This window comes from Lynx canadensis, chromosome A3, assembly GCF_007474595.2.
Source record: "Lynx canadensis isolate LIC74 chromosome A3, mLynCan4.pri.v2, whole genome shotgun sequence".
In the NCBI taxonomy this organism is placed as follows: Eukaryota; Metazoa; Chordata; class Mammalia; order Carnivora; family Felidae; genus Lynx; species Lynx canadensis.
Genome location: NC_044305.1, coordinates 16,459,418 through 16,476,241, shown reverse-complemented (window position 1 = coordinate 16,476,241; position 16,824 = coordinate 16,459,418). Strand labels below are relative to the sequence as shown.

Here is a 16,824-nt window from a genome sequence, read left to right as displayed (position 1 = left end):
CAGCTCTTCAGGGGTGCCTGGCTGGTTCCGTCAGAAGAACATGGAACTCCTGATCTTGGGGTCATGAGTTCGAGCCCCACGCTGGGTGCAGAGATTACTAAAAAGAAATAAATAAACTTAAAAAAAAAAAAGATAGTAACAAAATAGAGAACAGCTCTTCAGCTCAGTTCCTCACACTAAGGATACAAAGTTGAGTCAGGCATAGTCACTGCTTTGAAAAAGTTTATAGTACATTGAGAGAGAGCATGAGAGACAGAGACATGTTTAGAAGGATGAGTTAAAGAGCATCTGGGTAGCTCAGTCAGTTGAGTGATTTCGGCTTGGGTCATGATCCCAGGGTCATGGGACCAAGCCCCACATTGGGCTCCCCTCTGAGCATGGGGCTTAGGATTCTTTCTCTCTCACCCTTCTCCCTCCCTCACAGGTGTTCTCTGTCTCCCTCTTTAAAAAAAGAAAAGAGAAGGGAAGGATATGGTGAATGTTTTCAAGCATGCCAAATTGGGGTGAGAGCCAACCCTGGAGGTGAGGAGTAAGCTCAACCAGGGCCTCACACGTAAAGCCCAGGAACTTGAACTTTCTGCAGAAAGCTGTGGGGAGCCCATGTAGAGTGTCCAGCAGCCTTGAGCACGGTCAGATCTGTGTTTCAGAAAAACTCTTCTGTCAGGCATGTGGCAGATGAGAGAGAGGAGGTGGAGTCAGTTATGAGGTTGGTAGAGTCAGCCAGGCAGCAAGGGACGCTGACATGAGTGAAGGTAGGGAAGGTGAGAATGAGGGGAAGGGCCCGCTGGCAGGAGCGGTGTCAGGAGGGGTTATGACAGGACTGGTCACTGGTTGATGTGGGGAATGAGGTAAAGGCATTGCAGTTGTTTGTCATCTTTGTGTGGTGGAAACATGTCCTGTGAAGAATGACAGACGGTGGGTGCCAGAGCTGGACATTGGTGTGATTCTGGTGACTCACTTGCTAGAGGAAGGAGGTCCCCGGAACTTTTTCATTAATGGAACAAATTCCTTCAGCCTTAAGGACTGTTACTGGATTGAGAGATTAAGATCTTGTTTCTGTGGAATCTACATGAAATTCTAGTGTCTCTAGACACATTTCAGGGGTATCTAGATATAGTCCACTTTCTTTTTTTTTTTTAAGTTTGTTTATTTTGAGAGAGTGAGAGAGAGAGAAAATGAGTGGGAAAGGGGCGGAGAGAGAGAATGCCAAGCAGGCTCTGCACCATCAGCATGGAGCCCAACGTGGAGCCCAATCCCAGCTGAGACCCCATGAGATCCCCTGTGAGACCATGACTTGAGCTGAAATCAAGAGTCAGATGCCCAGTGCACTGAGCCACCCAGGCGCCCCGATACAGTCTACTTTATAGCACATTTATTTTTTTAAATAATTTTAAAATTATTTTCTAAAGTGATTTATTTATTTATTTATTTAAATAATTTGGTGGGGGGGAGAGCACAAGCGGGGGAGGGGCAGAGACAAGGGGACAGAGGATCCAAAGAGGGCTCTGTGCTGACAGGCTGACAGCAGTGAGCCCGATATGGGGCTCAAACTCACAAACCGTGAGATCATGACCTGAGCCAAAGTCAGACGCTCAACCTACTGAACCACCCAGGTGCCCCTTATTTATTTGTTTTTAAATGTTTATTTATTTTTGAGAGAGAGTGTATGATTGTGGGAAGGGCAGAGAGAGAGAGGAACAGAGGATCCAAAACAGGTTCTGCACTGATAGTAGAGAGCCCAACATGGGGTTCGAACCCACAAACTGTGAGATCATGACCTGAGCTGAAGTTGGATGCTCAATTGATTGGGCCACCGAGGCGTCCCAGTTTTTTAATTTATTTTTTTTAAGTAATCTTTATACCCAACGTGGGACTCGAACTCATGACCCCAAGGTCTAGAGTTCCATGCTCTTCTGACTGAGCCGGCCAGGTGCCCCTGTCATGGGCATATTTAAACAGAAGTTGTTTTGGGATTGATCATGAGCAAGTTTTAATAAATTTTGGCCTGTGGTTAGAGGTGAAAGTGCCCTAAGACAAATAATCACTTCCCAGTAGTAAAAGTGACATTAGGTTGAGGAAAACTTTGAATTCATATGATTTCACCAAGGGAATGGTGGTTACTCTTTTTTTTTTGAATCACTGCTGTATAGTCTTTTTCCCTTTATCATTTTTTCTTAATTGATGTAGTTATCTAGTCCCACTTTGGTTTTCTCAAATAACCAAGTGTAACTCTGTGTTTGTTTTTTAAATCCAGGATGTTGTTTTCCAGTGGCTCACGACAGGAGACATCCACTTAAACCAGATTGATGCTGAGGACCCAGAGGTAGGGGTCTGTGAATCATTAAAAAACTTCAAAGTGAGTGGCACCTGGCTGGCTCGGTCAGAAGAGCATCCGACTCTTGATCTCCAGGTCATGAGTCCGAGCCTCAAATTTGGCGTGGAACTTACTTAAAGAAAAAAAAAACAAAAACAAAAAAAAAACCCTTCTAAGTGAACAAATGGGTCCAGCCTGCCAGCACCAGCCCCAAAGGATTATGTATCTCTTACTTTATCTGTAAGACAGATGGAAAGAAGTGATGCTTTCTGGGGTGATGAAAACCACATTATAAAAAAATGATCAGTCAATTATAGAATTAATTGAGATGGGAACCTCTTTATATGTATATGCCAAGCTTTCAAGATCATTATTTGTAGAGAAATACTTCTTTCAGAAATACAAAGGATATAAAAATAACTTTTTATGAATAAACATCATCTGAATTTAAATTTTAAACTGTAATTTTGGTGCCTTTAGGAAAAACAGTCCTAAAGCCCTTAGGATACTATTTATCAGATGATGGAGAGTGAGACCAGCATGGAAATAGGGGCCAGAAACCTGCTTTTCTGTCCTGCTCCATTCTGGCCATCAGACCTTAAGCAGGCTATTTCTTTCTTTTTTTATTTATTTTATTTATTTTTTTAACATTTATTTATTATTAAGAGACAGAGAGACACAGAGCATGAGTAGGGGAGGGGCCGAGAGATGGAGAGACACAGAATCTGAAGCAGGCTCCAGGCTCCAAGCTGTCAGCACAGAGCCCGACGCAGGGCTCAAACTCACAAACTGCGAGACCATGACCTGAGCCAAAGTTGGACGCTCAACTGACTGAGCCACCCAGGCGCCCCATTAAGCAGGCTATTTCTAACCCTTTCTTGTCCTGGTTTTCTCATCTCTCACAGACACACCAATATCTGTACTCTCTGTCTCACAGGATAATTGTGAGACCTCAATTAATAGATGTGTACTTACTTATTAAATTAAAAGGTGTAGGAAGTGCTATACAGCTGTCAGACTTTCTTAAACCCTTGTATTTATTATATACAAGCACTGTGTATCATATACTTCCACATAAATCATCTTATATAATCCTTACAACAGCCCTGGGAAGGAGATGGTCTTATTCTCATCTTAGAGATGAGGAAATGGAAATTATGCAAGATTGCAGTATGCCCCAAGAGCAAACACTTGCAGAGCCAGAACCGAAACCCAGGTCTCGATTCAAAGTCTGCTTGTTCTGGAGCGCCTGGATGACTTAGTCGGTTAAGCATCCGACTCTAGATTTTGGTTTAGGTCATGATCTCATAGTTTGTGAGATCGAGCCCTGTGTTGGGCTCTGTGCTGACAGTGTGGAGCCTGCTTGGGATTCTCTTTCTCCCTCTCTCTGCCCCTCACTCCCACGCATGCGTGAGTGTGTGTTTTCTTTCTCTCTCAAAATAAATAAAAACCCCAAAAATGTTTATTTTAAAAAATAAAAAAATTAAAACAAAAAACAAAAACCCAAAGTCTACTTGCTCTACAATTGTGTCTCTGTTTCTTAAACTCTGAAGTGTCAGGAAAGTGATTTCCCGGCTGCGGATAGCAGGGAGTGGGTAAGAATATGGTCAGAAATGGTGGACTGCTGCCTGCTTCCTCCCTCAGCTGAGGGTGTGGCCTCCCCAAAACCGACTTGGGTTAGGAAACAGAAGAGCCCCGTGTCTAAAACATTCCCTCATACGGAAACATGAAGTATATGGATGTTTTGCTTAAATTCCTCCCGAAAAGTGATATAAGCCTCCCAAATAAAACAATTGGGGTACAGTCAGGAATTCACTTTTCAGATCTCACAGGACCCAACTCTTGAGTGGATGTCATCTTTGGCAGCTGCCAGTCCTAGTTAGGGCATTGGGGGCCGAGGGAAGCAGCACTACGAGATGCTGTGTCTGCTCCTGGTCTTTGTGGCCACCTGCTCTTACTAAGTTTCTGCCATTCCTGTTTTCTGGCTGAGGAAATGGAAGTAAGTACATTCTTCAAGGTCCCTGCTGAGATTGATACCTGGCCAGCCATAACTAATGCGCATGTCAGGCTGATTCTGGAGCCTGTGCTTTTCTGCTGCTCTGTTGTTGACTGCCTACCGCACGCGACACTGGACTGGTTCAGAAGGGAAGTGTCAATAGGGAGCCAGAGGAAGATGGGGTCGTTGAGGCCTTTCTCTAAAATCATGCAGTCTCCTGTATGTTCTGCATATGAGACCTGGTACAAATGTCCTTTGCATTGTAAGGCTTTGGCAAGTAAAATGCTGGGCCCAGTAATGCTGCAAAGTAAGAAATTCTGAAAATCCAAACTTCATATGATTTCAGATAAAATCTTATGTTGGAATAGGTTGCAAACCCAGCTTAGTTTCAAATGTTACTTAATGAAATGGTAGCTGAGTAAAGAGCTGAGAGGATTTACATGACAAGTTTTAATCTCTAAATCTGCTAGGAAGTCATGAAAACCAGTGGTCTTGGGAACACTCTTATGTTTCTGTCTGGACATCTAAGGTCTTGATGGTTTTCTGAGCTAGGATTTGGTAGCAAGTCTCTGTGCAAAGATGCGAACCATCCTCAGGACCTTTGGGATGCTTGGCCCTTACTGATGTTCCTGCTGTGCGTGTCCTGACACAGTCAGGGCCTTTGTTATTGCTCTCACCTTCAACCCCCATTCTGTTACCGGGTTGAAACCTCTAACACAGACATATCTCTTGGGACATACATCTCTTGGGATATAGAGAAAAACGAGCCTGTTTGTATAGGCTTATTTCTGTAATGCCTAAGTGTGTTTCCTCAAGTTCTGGCACTGGAAAATGTGGAACACATTGTTGCAGCGGACTTCAGAGGGCAATTAGGAGTCAACTTCTTGTCAGCACGCCTTTATTTAAAGTTAAATGTACTTTTTAGGTAGGTAATGCATTCACAGTTGGGAATTCAAAAGCATACGCAATGAACAGTTTCCCTCCTGTTTTTGCTGAACCACTTTGTCCCCCTCCCCAGTGACAACAATCTCAACTGTTTCTTGTATATTCTTCCAGAGATGTTTTATATATCTATAAGCAAACAAGTATGTGTGTGTATCGCCTTCCTTTTTGTTTTACACAAATGGTACTATATACACTGTGTGTATTCACCACCTTAGTTTTTAAAATTGGCAATATGTCTTAGAGATGTTTCCTTATTTACATATAAAGAGCTTTCTTTCTATTTTTGTTCATTTTGTTTCTTTAAGACTATTTTCTAATGTTTGTACTGTAGTATGTTTAACCAGTCTCCTGTTGATGGACATTTAGGTTTTCCTGGTCTTTTACAGTTACCAGCACACAGCATGTGTCATCATTTAGGGCTCTCAGCAGTGCTGGAGGCATGTCCTTGGTTAGGTGAGAAGGGCTGGGATCTAGTGTCCAAGTGGGAGGGTCATCTGTGCCGGGGTCACAGGCGGTTCATACATATAACAGGAGAGGAAGCCAAGTATAAGGCCTAGATGCTGGTGGGTGGATAGCTGTAGTGGGAGCTTGTGGACTGTCTTTTATGATTGCTTCTGTTTTCTCAACTGAAATAGAAAATAAGGTCTTCAGCTAAAATTAAGAAAGGTAAAATTGTTTGAGATGGATGAAGTGACAAAAGGAAGGTATTGCCTAGGACAATGGGAAGTGAATGAACTAGGCAAATACAGCTGATTGCTGAGCACTTGAGGTCAGTGGTCATGAAATCAAAAGGAGGCCAGTCGGCATGGTTGTTTATCCAGCTGTGTTCAGTACTGCATGAGGAATTACAGAGTTGGATTTAACCAGCGTTGGGGTTTAGCCAAGTGACTTTTATTCCTCTTTCCACATGAAATGGCTTATTTAAGGTTTAGTTGTTAGTGACCAGAGACAGTGAAATCTCTTGGCAAGAGCAGAACTATTGCAGAGTTAGACAGATGAAATTCTTACTCCTGCCGTGCTGTGTGATGAACCCTCTTGTGGCTTTCAGATTTCCGACTACATGATGCTACCCGACACGGCCACCCTGTCAGAGCGGCTTCGAGTGTGTCTCCAGGAGGGTGATGAGAACCCAAGAGACTTTACCACCCTCTTCGATCTGTCCATTTACCAGCTGGATACCACCTCCCTCCCCAAGGTCATCAAGTCAGTACCTGTAGCTCTCAGCTGCACTGCACTTCATTCTTGAGTGTTTGGTTTGAAAACATGAGCCTGGGGACGGGAGATAGGGTCATGGCATATGTGGTATGCAAAACATGTTCTCAGATCTCTGATGAGATCGAAAAAGATAGCTGAGAAAATTGGGGTGGGGGTTGCAGTTATTAGTCTCCTGTTGTGTCCCAGGCTCTGTATCAGGCATTTGGGGCAACCAGCTTGTCCTGGTTTGCTTGGGACTTTCCTGGCTTCCGCAAAGAGGGTCTCATGCCCCCAGGAACCCCAAGTAAAGTGAGTTGGTTAGGCAAGGTGCCCTGCAGGCACTGCATGTTATTACTTCACTTCATACTTTGAATTGCCTCTGAATTACCTGCTGCATTTCCAGCTGAGGAAACAGGTTTAGGGAGGGTAAGGTCTTCTCCCAAGGTGGGAGCCTGAATGGCTTTCAGACTGGGGCTTTCCCTTGTTTCATTGCCTGCTCTGTTGCCTGCTTGTTGTTATTGTCCATTCCTAATGACAGGGACAGGGACTGAGGGCAACATTTTTCAGCCTCTTTGGCCAGGCATGGGGTTTACATCTGGATAAACTGGATAAAGGCTGAGGGTGTAAACTACCAATGAGTGTCTAACTTCCTTCTGCTGTATTTATGTTCAGGTTCCCCAGATACTTACTGACCACCTCCTGTGCCAGGCACTGTGTCCACAGTTCATGGTTTAATGGAGGAGACAGACAGAGGCTGTGGTGCAAGGTCATTGTATTAATGCTAAACATGGGCATAATGAAGAGTGAGAATTTGACTCTTAAGTGGGTGAGCCGGGAAGCCTTTATGAAAGAGGGGCCCTCTTAGCCAGGCATTGATTCTTTCAACAAACAATTTAGGGGGCCTTGTGTCTGCTTGGCACTGTACTGGGTGCTCCCCCGTAAGGGGTGAAGAGGCTTCAGGAGATGGCAGGGATGTTCAGAGAGAGAGGTGGGCAATGATGTAGCTTCTGTGCAAAGCCCACATGTTCACGTGTGTAGGTGTGTCCAGGCAAGGAAGTTTATTTCTAACTGCTCTTTGAACTGCATTTAGCCTTGACTTCAAATGAGGCCAACTTAGTAATAGTTGAAAGCTTGGTCCTCTGAAGTCCCCTGCAACAATCTGTTCTGTGTTCTCCAGCACGGGCACTTGAGGAGACCTGCCTGAGCATCACAGAAATAAGAAGCCAAGGCAGACAGCCTGAGGCTCAGGGCAAGGGCCTAATTTGTGAATGGGATGCTAGTAAAGACCTCTAGAGGAGGGACAGGATTGAATCTGTTTTCTAAAACCAGATAAAACAATGCCTTGCGGCAGTTTATACAATTAATCAGGGGGAAAAAAAGTAGAAGAAACCAGCTAGGCGACTGTTGACAGTAGATTGGAGGGTTGAGGGGCGACACTGGTGGGAGCAGTAGCTGTGGTTTCAAGAGATGTTTGGGAAGAAAGAATCCTAAGCCACAGGCCATGGAAGGCTGTGATGGCAAGGTCAGAGATAGTGGTTTCTCCCTCAGGGATCTGGGCACCTGGCAGTGCTGTGGACTGGCTCTCAGGATGCGGGAAGAGGAGAGAGAGAGGAGTTCTGCTCCAGGTGCCTCCATCTGATGTGGCTGAGAGGTTGCCCTGTGAAGAATGCAGGTGGAACCACCAGTGTAGATGTCGAAGAGGCCTAGAGAAGGTGATTAGAAAAGTGGGGGAAGGGCTAGGTACTCTCAAGGACAGCACTGGAGTGGGAATTGGGCTGGAGACAGGGCCTCACAGCTACCCTTGCTTTTGAGGAGGAGAAGAGGAGGGCCTTTGGCAAGCTGGGGAGAAGGAGCTGGAGGGGCAGGGGAGTGCGGGCAGCAGGAGAGTCCCTGGAAGGGTGTGGGGCAGGGAGTAGGAAAGAACTGGGAAACTGGGAAACCAGATGGCCTGGAGATGGGCCCAGGGCTCCTCCTCCTCTGTGGTTGGAACTTTTCTCAGAATAACTAAAGGCACAGCAGGCTGCCCCACTTGTGAGTTACAGTCCACCCAGTTTCTGCCTTTGCTTTCTGTCATCTTCTGATGTGGTTACATCAGGGTGTTGTGACTGTGCTGAATGTGGGATTGATTGGAACCATTATTTTAGTGCCATCAGAGTCAAGTAGTAGATATTTTGGAGCTTAGATAGCTCTTTTAATTGAATTTGTCTTTTATACCAAAGCAAAGGACAGTAGTTACGGGCCAGTTTCTATATGGTGCTCTTAGGAATTTATATTTGCTAGTAACATCTTTTGAATACAATTCCTCTTTTCTAAGTAAAAATTCGATTAGCCTTTAAATATTTAAACATCTGAATGATGTTGCTCTGAAGTAACTTCATTTGTCCATCTGGTATTTACTGATGCCGGTGGGGGTGAGGTAGAGACAAAGAGCTTGGAGTCCCTGCCTTATGAGTTCATGGACTGATGGGTTGGGGACTGAGACATAGAGTGGTGAAAACACAGTGCCAGAGGTCAGGCCAGGGTGTTCTGGAAATAGATAACTCAGCCCCATTTCATAGGTTTCTATTTAGCATTGGCATTTGTTCCTCCCCTTATCCCCCCCGCCCAGCACCCCCACCCCACAGTCAGCTTTCTGAATTAGGTTTTCTTGGTTTTACGATTAGTTTCTCCATGCATCCCCCACTCCCATCAAGCGCATGGTGACTCGTAGGTGGAGGAAGATTTGGGCGAGTTGCGAGCTGAGCAAGAAAGAGAAGATGCACTGGCATTTGTTTTATTATTCACACAGGGCTTCAGTGTAGCCAGCTCCATCTGCAGACAGAGAGCAAAAAATCATGGCTGGGATGGCCAAGGCCAGAAAATCATGGCAGCAGGGTTCTTCGTGTGCCAGTGGTGGGACCTTTAGCTTAAACATTGCCCCTAATGACATTCTGCCTTCAGTATAGACCGAGTCATGGGGCTTTGGGTTGGCAGGGATTGGCCAGCTCTGAATTCTGATCTTGCCTTTGTCACTCCTTACCCATGTGACCTTGGGAAGCTTCTTTATCTCTATACTTCTGCTTTTTTTTCTATAAGAGATTATACCCACTGACCAGGGTTGTTTTGCAGTCGGTACTCAGTGAAAGTTATTCCTGTTCCCTCCCGAGGGATCTTCTGCATTGCCAGGAAACCTTCTTCTCCCCAGGCACCTGGGAATAGTGGAGGCAGTGATAGCAGTCAGCTCAGCTAAGTGCCTTTCTGAAGTCACAGACCTCTTTCCTTTCTAAAATCACTTGTCCATAGAAGCAGGCATGAACTTTGTTCACACCCATTGACATTTGCTTGTTTAGCTTAATTTTAAAAGGTCACAAATGTGTTCATAGTTTAAATTAGGTGAGTATATTTTAATTTGCCTCATTTCCAGAGGAGTTCAGCCAGCTTACAAAATTATTACGGTGCAGAAGGATAAAAGGAATGTTTGAGAGAATGGAGGCAGAGGGGAAGCCATAATCAAAAAGAAACACAGGGGTAAGGTCAGCACTTGACTCTGTAAACTCATCACTGGCGTTCTCCCTCTGCTGTAGCCACTCTGGCTGCCCTGAGGTTCTGTGAAAATAACTAGCACCCTTATTTCTGTTCTCCTTGCTCTTGCCTCTGCCTGGGATACTTTTGAAAGTAAGTGCATGACTTCCTCCCTCACTTCACTCAGGGCTTCTCTCACTTCTCTCACTTCTTCACTCAGGGCTGTACCCCCTGCCTCTTCCCTGTCTTTATCCCTCTGTCCTGGTTTGCTTTTCTTCTTACTACGTATTGGTACCTGTCATCTAGGGTCTTGTTTATTGTGTGTCTCTCCTCTAGTAGAATGTAAGTTCACGAGGGCTGCCTTGGTCTCTTGTCTTCACCGTTGCTGTTCTCCTGGTGTATAAAACCGCCTGGTGCAGAGTACATATTCAGTAAATACTTGCTGAGTGAGCACACAGAAGTATATATTGTACAGATCTGTTCAGTTGCAAGAAGCAGACTTCAGATTTGACTCCTGTCTCTTGGTGGTGAAAAAAAATAAGGAAACAGAGTGAGTTACCACATTTATAGTGTCCACTGGGTAAAAATAAAAAGCCTGTCTAGGAGAAGCCTGATATGAAACTTGAAAAAACTTTCCCCTTCAGTTCACAGTATAGTTGTGCCGTGTGATACAGTAGGGAATATTCGTGAAAGATCGTTACATTACATATACCAACACATTTTCTGTGCTTTTCTGTGAAAGTGTTGAACCACGTGATTTGATGGAGAACAGCACAGTGTGGTCAGTTAGATGTGCTTTGCCACAGTGTCTCATCCTGATTCCTGCTTTTTTTGTCTTCTTGCTAACACAGGGCGCATGAACAGCTAAATGTGAAACATGAACCTCTCCAGCTCATCCAACCTCAGTTTGAGACCCCACTGCCAGCCCTTCAGCCAGCGGTGAGTAGGTGTGCATGGGGGATCCTGCTACAGAACCCCACTGTTTGTCCTTACTTTCCAGCTGGGCCATCACATGGGTCCTTCTCCCAACCATGTGTAGTTGTACACCCAATGCATGTGGTACTTCTCAGGAAGTTGTGTTTCTCTGGCTCTAAACATGCAGAGACCAAACCTATTAGTACTCCTTAGGGACTTCCACTGGGTGTAGCTCCCAACTGAGAAATCAAGGGCGTGGACTTTTCTGGTCGTTAAGCATTTCCCATCTTGTGTACTTGGAGGGCATATAGGAGAAATCCTGGGTGGAAAGGAGGAAATGCTTTGTACTGCAGCTTTCTAGGCAACAGGCCCTCAGATTCATAGCACAGTCTGTAGCCCAGGGGGTAGTCACGTGTGCACAGGTCACTTTCAACATTCCAGTGCAGCATTAAGTCAACTTACCTTCAAAACTCTCTTATCCCACCACATTCTGGAATACACTTTCTACATGGATCTACATCTGCTTCCCCAATTTCTGCCCCTAATGAACTCATAGTTAAATGAGAAACAAGTTGTCCAATCAGATGTTCAACACAAATAAGCATAATTATCCCCAAGCTTTTGTCCTTGCACAAGTTAGTGGGCACTGGTGTGTCAGTTTGATCAGTTTAGTGCTATTTTAGAGCTGGTTCTGTTTGATTGCTTACAGTGCACTAGTCCTCTTGCTTGATATGGTCTAACGGGTTAGGGCAGGAGGAGGTGACAGGCATTTGGGTGGTTCATCCCAGGGAAGGGCTGAATTGGTTTCTCATTTCCTTCCATCCTTATCACTGTCAGTTGTGGCTTTGCATGCCTTCTTTCATGAAAGACCTGATTTCCTTTCAGGTTTTCCCTCCCAGCTTCAGGGAGTTACCACCTCCCCCACTGGAGCTGTTTGACTTGGATGAGACTTTCTCTTCGGAGAAGGCCCGCCTCGCTCAGATTACCAACAAGTGTAAGTTTGGCCAGGTTTTTTTTTTGTTTTCTTTTGTAAGTTTTATGTAGTTGTGAACTTCTGAGATTTGCCATGAGAGAAAGCTAGAGTTTGTTCAGGGAGAACAAAATATGAATGGCAGTGTAAAATGAGAGTTTCTGTTTATTTCATGTAAATGATGTTGGTTGTTTCTCTCAGGCCAGTTTGCTCAGTGAGTTAGAACATGATGCAAAGCAGAAGCCAAGGTCTCAGCTTTAACCCCTATAGGTCTTTAGTTCTGACTTATTGAGTAACCATAGGATGCATTCTGACCCTGGCTGCCACTTAGCAAGTCTAGGTCATTGGTCATACGAGCCGTTAAATAAGAAAATTCAGTCAAGGCCAGAAGAATTATAGAGACTTCAGATCGGAAGGGATCCTGGGAGAGTTATGTGTACCCACCTTGACATGTGGATGAGGAGGTGAGGCCCCAAGCCTCATGCCTACGAGGTGAGTGGTTCTCCTGACTCTTGGCCCAGTGCTCCCCTGACATGCATAGCAAATGGGCCTGCACACAGGTGCTCAGAGGCATAAAGTTAACCATCCATTTTGAGGCAGTGACCCCCCTCCTGAGAATCTAATCTAAGGAGATATGTGAAGGCATATAGATGATTACTATGTTATTTATTTTTTAAATTAGGAATAAAAATTATTTACCCATTGGGAATAGGCTTAGGGTACACTAGCAGGGGAATGGTAGTAAATTGTGTCACATTTATTTGATGGGATGACATGTCATTATAAAAGAGGTTTCCAGGGGCCAGGGAGTGACACTGATAGAACTTAAGTGAGAATCCTAAATGAGGAAGGGCAGGATATAAAATTCCATGTTCACTAGGATCCTAACTATGAACAACAGCTATATGTACCCAAGGACCAGGAAGGAGACTGCAAAAATAAAAACAGTTCAGGGTAGAACACCTTAACTTCATCTCTCTTCTTTGTCAAGCCTTGTGGTAAGTGCTGAACAATCAAAAATTAGCAAGATGTAGTGATTGGTGCAGTAGGAATAACACACCTGTGAAGGGTCAGATGGTTTGACCCAGCATTTCTGTTTCTAATTTATCCAGTTTATCCAAAGAAATTCTTGTAGAAATGTGAAACAAAAAATTATAGCTGTAGAGATATTAATTGTAGCATTAAAAAATTGACAACAGTCTAATGGCCCATCAGTAGAGGGTTCGGTTTAAAAAAATAACGAAATATTATACATCTGTTAAAGGAAAGATACAGAGCATAAGCTTTGACATAAGATGTCCATGAGACATCGTTAAATAATGAAAGCAACTTACAGAACTATTATAGTTTGATCCTATTTTTTACACATATGTAAATATGTAGGCATACATGGCAATAATTACCTTAGGTGGTATCAGTGGAGATAGAGTTGGGGCAAGAGATTTTTGCAGCTGTATGGTTTGATTTTTTTTTTTTTTTTTTTTTTTGAGAGAGAGAGCGTGTGTGTGCATGCACGAGTAGGGGAGGGGCAGAGGGAAAGGGAGAGAGAGAATCTCAAGCAGACTCCATGCCCAGTGTGGAGCCTGACGTGGGGCTTGATCTCACGACTGACCATGAGATCATGACCTGGGCTGAAATCAAGAGTCAGATGCTTAACTGACTGAGCCACCAAGGCGCCCCTATGGTTTGAATATTTTAATAAAAAACTTACATTTCTATCATAGCTTTAAAAAATGCACATCAGAAGGGGAAAACAGGGGGCGCCTGGGTGGCGCAGTCGGTTAAGTGTCCGACTTCAGCCAGGTCACGATCTCGCGGTCCGTGAGTTCGAGCCCCGCGTCAGGCTCTGGGCTGATGGCTCAGAGCCTGGAGCCTGTTTCCGATTCTGTGTCTCCCTCTCTCTCTGCCCCTCCCCCGTTCATGCTCTGTCTCTCTCTGTCCCAAAAATAAATAAAAAACGTTGAAAAAAAAAATTAAAAAAAAAAAAAAAAGAAGGGGAAAACAGAAAGGAATTACAGTATAGTGTAAGAAGGGCTGTAATGGCTGTCCATCCTTGATATAGGGCTGCTGGGGATGGCTGCACAGAGATATGTTATTGGTGGAATTATGAGTGATTTTTTTCTTCTTTCATTTCCTTTTCTATAATATTGCTATAATAAATGCTATTTAAAATACCCATATGCCCTTCTCATAATGGTCCTTGCTACATTCAGAGAATGGTAATTTGATTTCCTTCTAGTTCCTCCTATTCTTTGTAATATAGGAATGCTGGATCTGGGAATAGGAGAGCCAGAGCCATTCCAGTTTTATTCTAAAGTGTATTTATTTAATTTTGAGAGAAAGAGAGAGGGAGAGGGAGAGAGAATACCAAGCAGGCTCCACATTGTCAGCATGGAGCCCGATGCTCGAACTCACTAACTGCAAGACCATGACCTGAGCTGAAATCAAGAGTCGGATGATGCTTAACTGACTGAGCCACCCAGGCGCCCCCAGCTTTATTCTAATTAGGAGTGTCACACTTTTGTCCTGATTTATAAAAGCAGCACATCAGAGATCTCTTTAGTTTGTTACTGTGTAGGTCCTGTGGTCACATTACCCTAGGAAAAGTGAGTGATCTTGAGAGGTATAGGAACCTGACAAGGGGACACCTATACCACAGTAAGTCTGTACTTTGGAAAGGACAGGAAATAAGGGTTAATCTGACTGCTCCAACTGTGCTTAGGTACTGAAGAAGACCTGGAATTCTACGTCAGGAAGTGTGGTGATATTCTTGGAGTAACCAGTAAACTACCAAAGGACCAACAAGATGCCAAACATATCCTTGAGCACATCTTCTTCCAAGTAGTGGAGTTCAAGAAGTTGAATCAGGTAGAGCCTAGAAAGCCCACTGAAGTGGAAGCTCTTTGAGTGGTGGTATCTTCCATAAACTGGACTTCTCGTATTTTATGCCATTCATTCATTCTGCAAGTATTTATTAAGTATCTACTAGGTAAACAAAACAGACAATGATCCCTGCACTTATGTTCTAGCTGAAGCTTGACAGAAGACAATAAACATAATAGATAAGTAAATCACGTGGTATGCTAGAAGGTGATGGCATAGAAAAAGTAGAGCAGGGATCAAGCGTGCTGAATGTGGCAGTATTAAATAGGCTGGTTAGGGTAGGTCTCACTACAAAGGTGATATTGGAGCAAAGGCCTGAAAGTGTTGAGGATTTTGCCATGCAGAGGGAGACCTGTACAAAGTCCTGAAGGCTGGGCTTGGCCTGGCTTTTTTGAGGCATAGCAGTGATGTCAATGTTGCTAGAGAGACCTGAGCACAGGATACAGAAGCAGGCCATGAGGTCAGCATCTCATGACGGAAATCATCTTTCTCTGGACTGAGGATCAAGGGCTTTAAAAGTATGCCTGGCCTTCATTTTGTCTATCCCTTGATGAGATTTCTAAAATTAAATGTTCAACCACCGTTGGAAATGGGCATTTATATACTACCTATTCTACCGATGGGAGAATAAATTTGTCCCACTTTTCTGGAGAGCTTTTTTATATTGCTTAAAAGTCCTCAAAATGTATGTACCTTTGACACAGCAATTCTAATCCTCAGAATTTGTCTTAGTAATATAATCCTGAATGTGTGTAGATTTGCCAACCAGGATGCTCCGTGTAGCACTGTTTTAACAGAAGAAAAATCTTCATCAGTATGGAGCTAGTTAAGTACCAAGGGTGCATCCCTAAGATTAAAAATGTTTAGAAGAATGTTTAAGGACTTGGGAAGACATTCAGGATATGGTAAATGGGGTTGGGGGGAAGGGCTATAAATATATACATACTTAGGATTGTATGTGCTGAGTGGAATGGTTGGAATCTACTGGCAGGGACTGACTCTCCTGGGTACTCATGATGCTAGATGTTGGGGCTGTGGTAATAAACAAGATGAAAGTGGCCTTTGCTATCTCTTCCTGAGCCACATGCAGTGGGGGAGACTGGAATATATAGGGGCAATTAACAGCGCTCTGATGTAATGCCGTGAGGAGCACAGAAGTGAGTTGATATAACTGCGGAGCACTGAAATGTGGAATTTTGCTCAGGTAGGTTCTCAGCAGTACTCACCCTGCTGACAAGGCAGAGACAGGCCCCTAAGGCCAAGATAAGAAGTCTGGTGTGGTATTTGCCTTGGTGCCTTCAACTGTATTTTGCTCCCCCTCATTGCGGTGGGTGGCGGGCAGTAGTCAGAAGCCCTGTCCTGATAGTGAAAACTTGATCCTCCAGCTGGATTCAGCCTTAAAGCCAGAGATTACTATATGTCCCAATTAATGATGGTTCAGAATCTTAATCAAAGTATAAAACACCAGACTTCCCATTTCATGCTTTGTACTGAAATACCAAAATTCTGTGTCTTATTTCTTCATTCAGGAACATGACATTGATACAAGTGAACCAGCCTTCCAGAACAATTTCTGAGGACCATGCCTCTTGAAGCATCTTCTGCCTCCTGATTCCTTTGTAAACTATTTTTTAATTGTTTCTCAATTCCTTATCAACATTGTCTATACACTCTTTCTTCCATGAGTTGTGGAAGGTCTGTGCGTCTTCTGTAGTGCCCAGATAGGTATAGCGTTTCTAACAAGATCCTTATGTAAGATACATTCCATTTTTAAGATTAAACCTACTGAATCTGTACTTTTATAATTTATGAAAGTCTTTCATTGAAGTCTTTTCTTCCAACTGTAGTTCTGAATTTGAGTCTCCTTTATCAAAGGCATAAATGTCAATATTATGAATATTATTCAGCTTTTGGACTACCTCAAGGATATAAAACAAACTTAACCCACATGACCTGTTCGCCAAATGTGCTTAATGAAAAAGATGAAATAGTAGATAGATACCTTCCTTACATAGATCACTCACCCCTTCCTTTCTCAGCTGCCCCCAGGACACAACCATTTGGAGGCTGTTGTCTCCATTCACACTTTACCACCCTCCTCTGAGC

At 43.9% G+C, this 16,824-nt stretch overlaps 1 protein-coding gene across 2 annotated transcripts in view; it reads left to right on the top strand.

Moving 5' to 3' along the window:
* IFT52 (intraflagellar transport 52) overlaps nucleotides 1-16,527 on the top strand; it is a 33,526-nt gene extending 16,999 nt beyond the window's left edge. For both annotated transcript variants that reach the window (XM_030309569.2, XM_030309571.1), the window contains 6 exons: nucleotides 2,255-2,323; nucleotides 6,304-6,458; nucleotides 10,802-10,889; nucleotides 11,751-11,859; nucleotides 14,558-14,703; nucleotides 16,248-16,527. In XM_030309569.2, coding sequence (XP_030165429.1) covers nucleotides 2,255-2,323; nucleotides 6,304-6,458; nucleotides 10,802-10,889; nucleotides 11,751-11,859; nucleotides 14,558-14,703; nucleotides 16,248-16,295 — 615 coding nt within the window. In that variant the 3' untranslated portion in view covers nucleotides 16,296-16,527. The remainder of the gene's footprint in view (nucleotides 1-2,254; nucleotides 2,324-6,303; nucleotides 6,459-10,801; nucleotides 10,890-11,750; nucleotides 11,860-14,557; nucleotides 14,704-16,247) is intronic.
* Nucleotides 16,528-16,824: the final 297 nt, after the last annotated feature.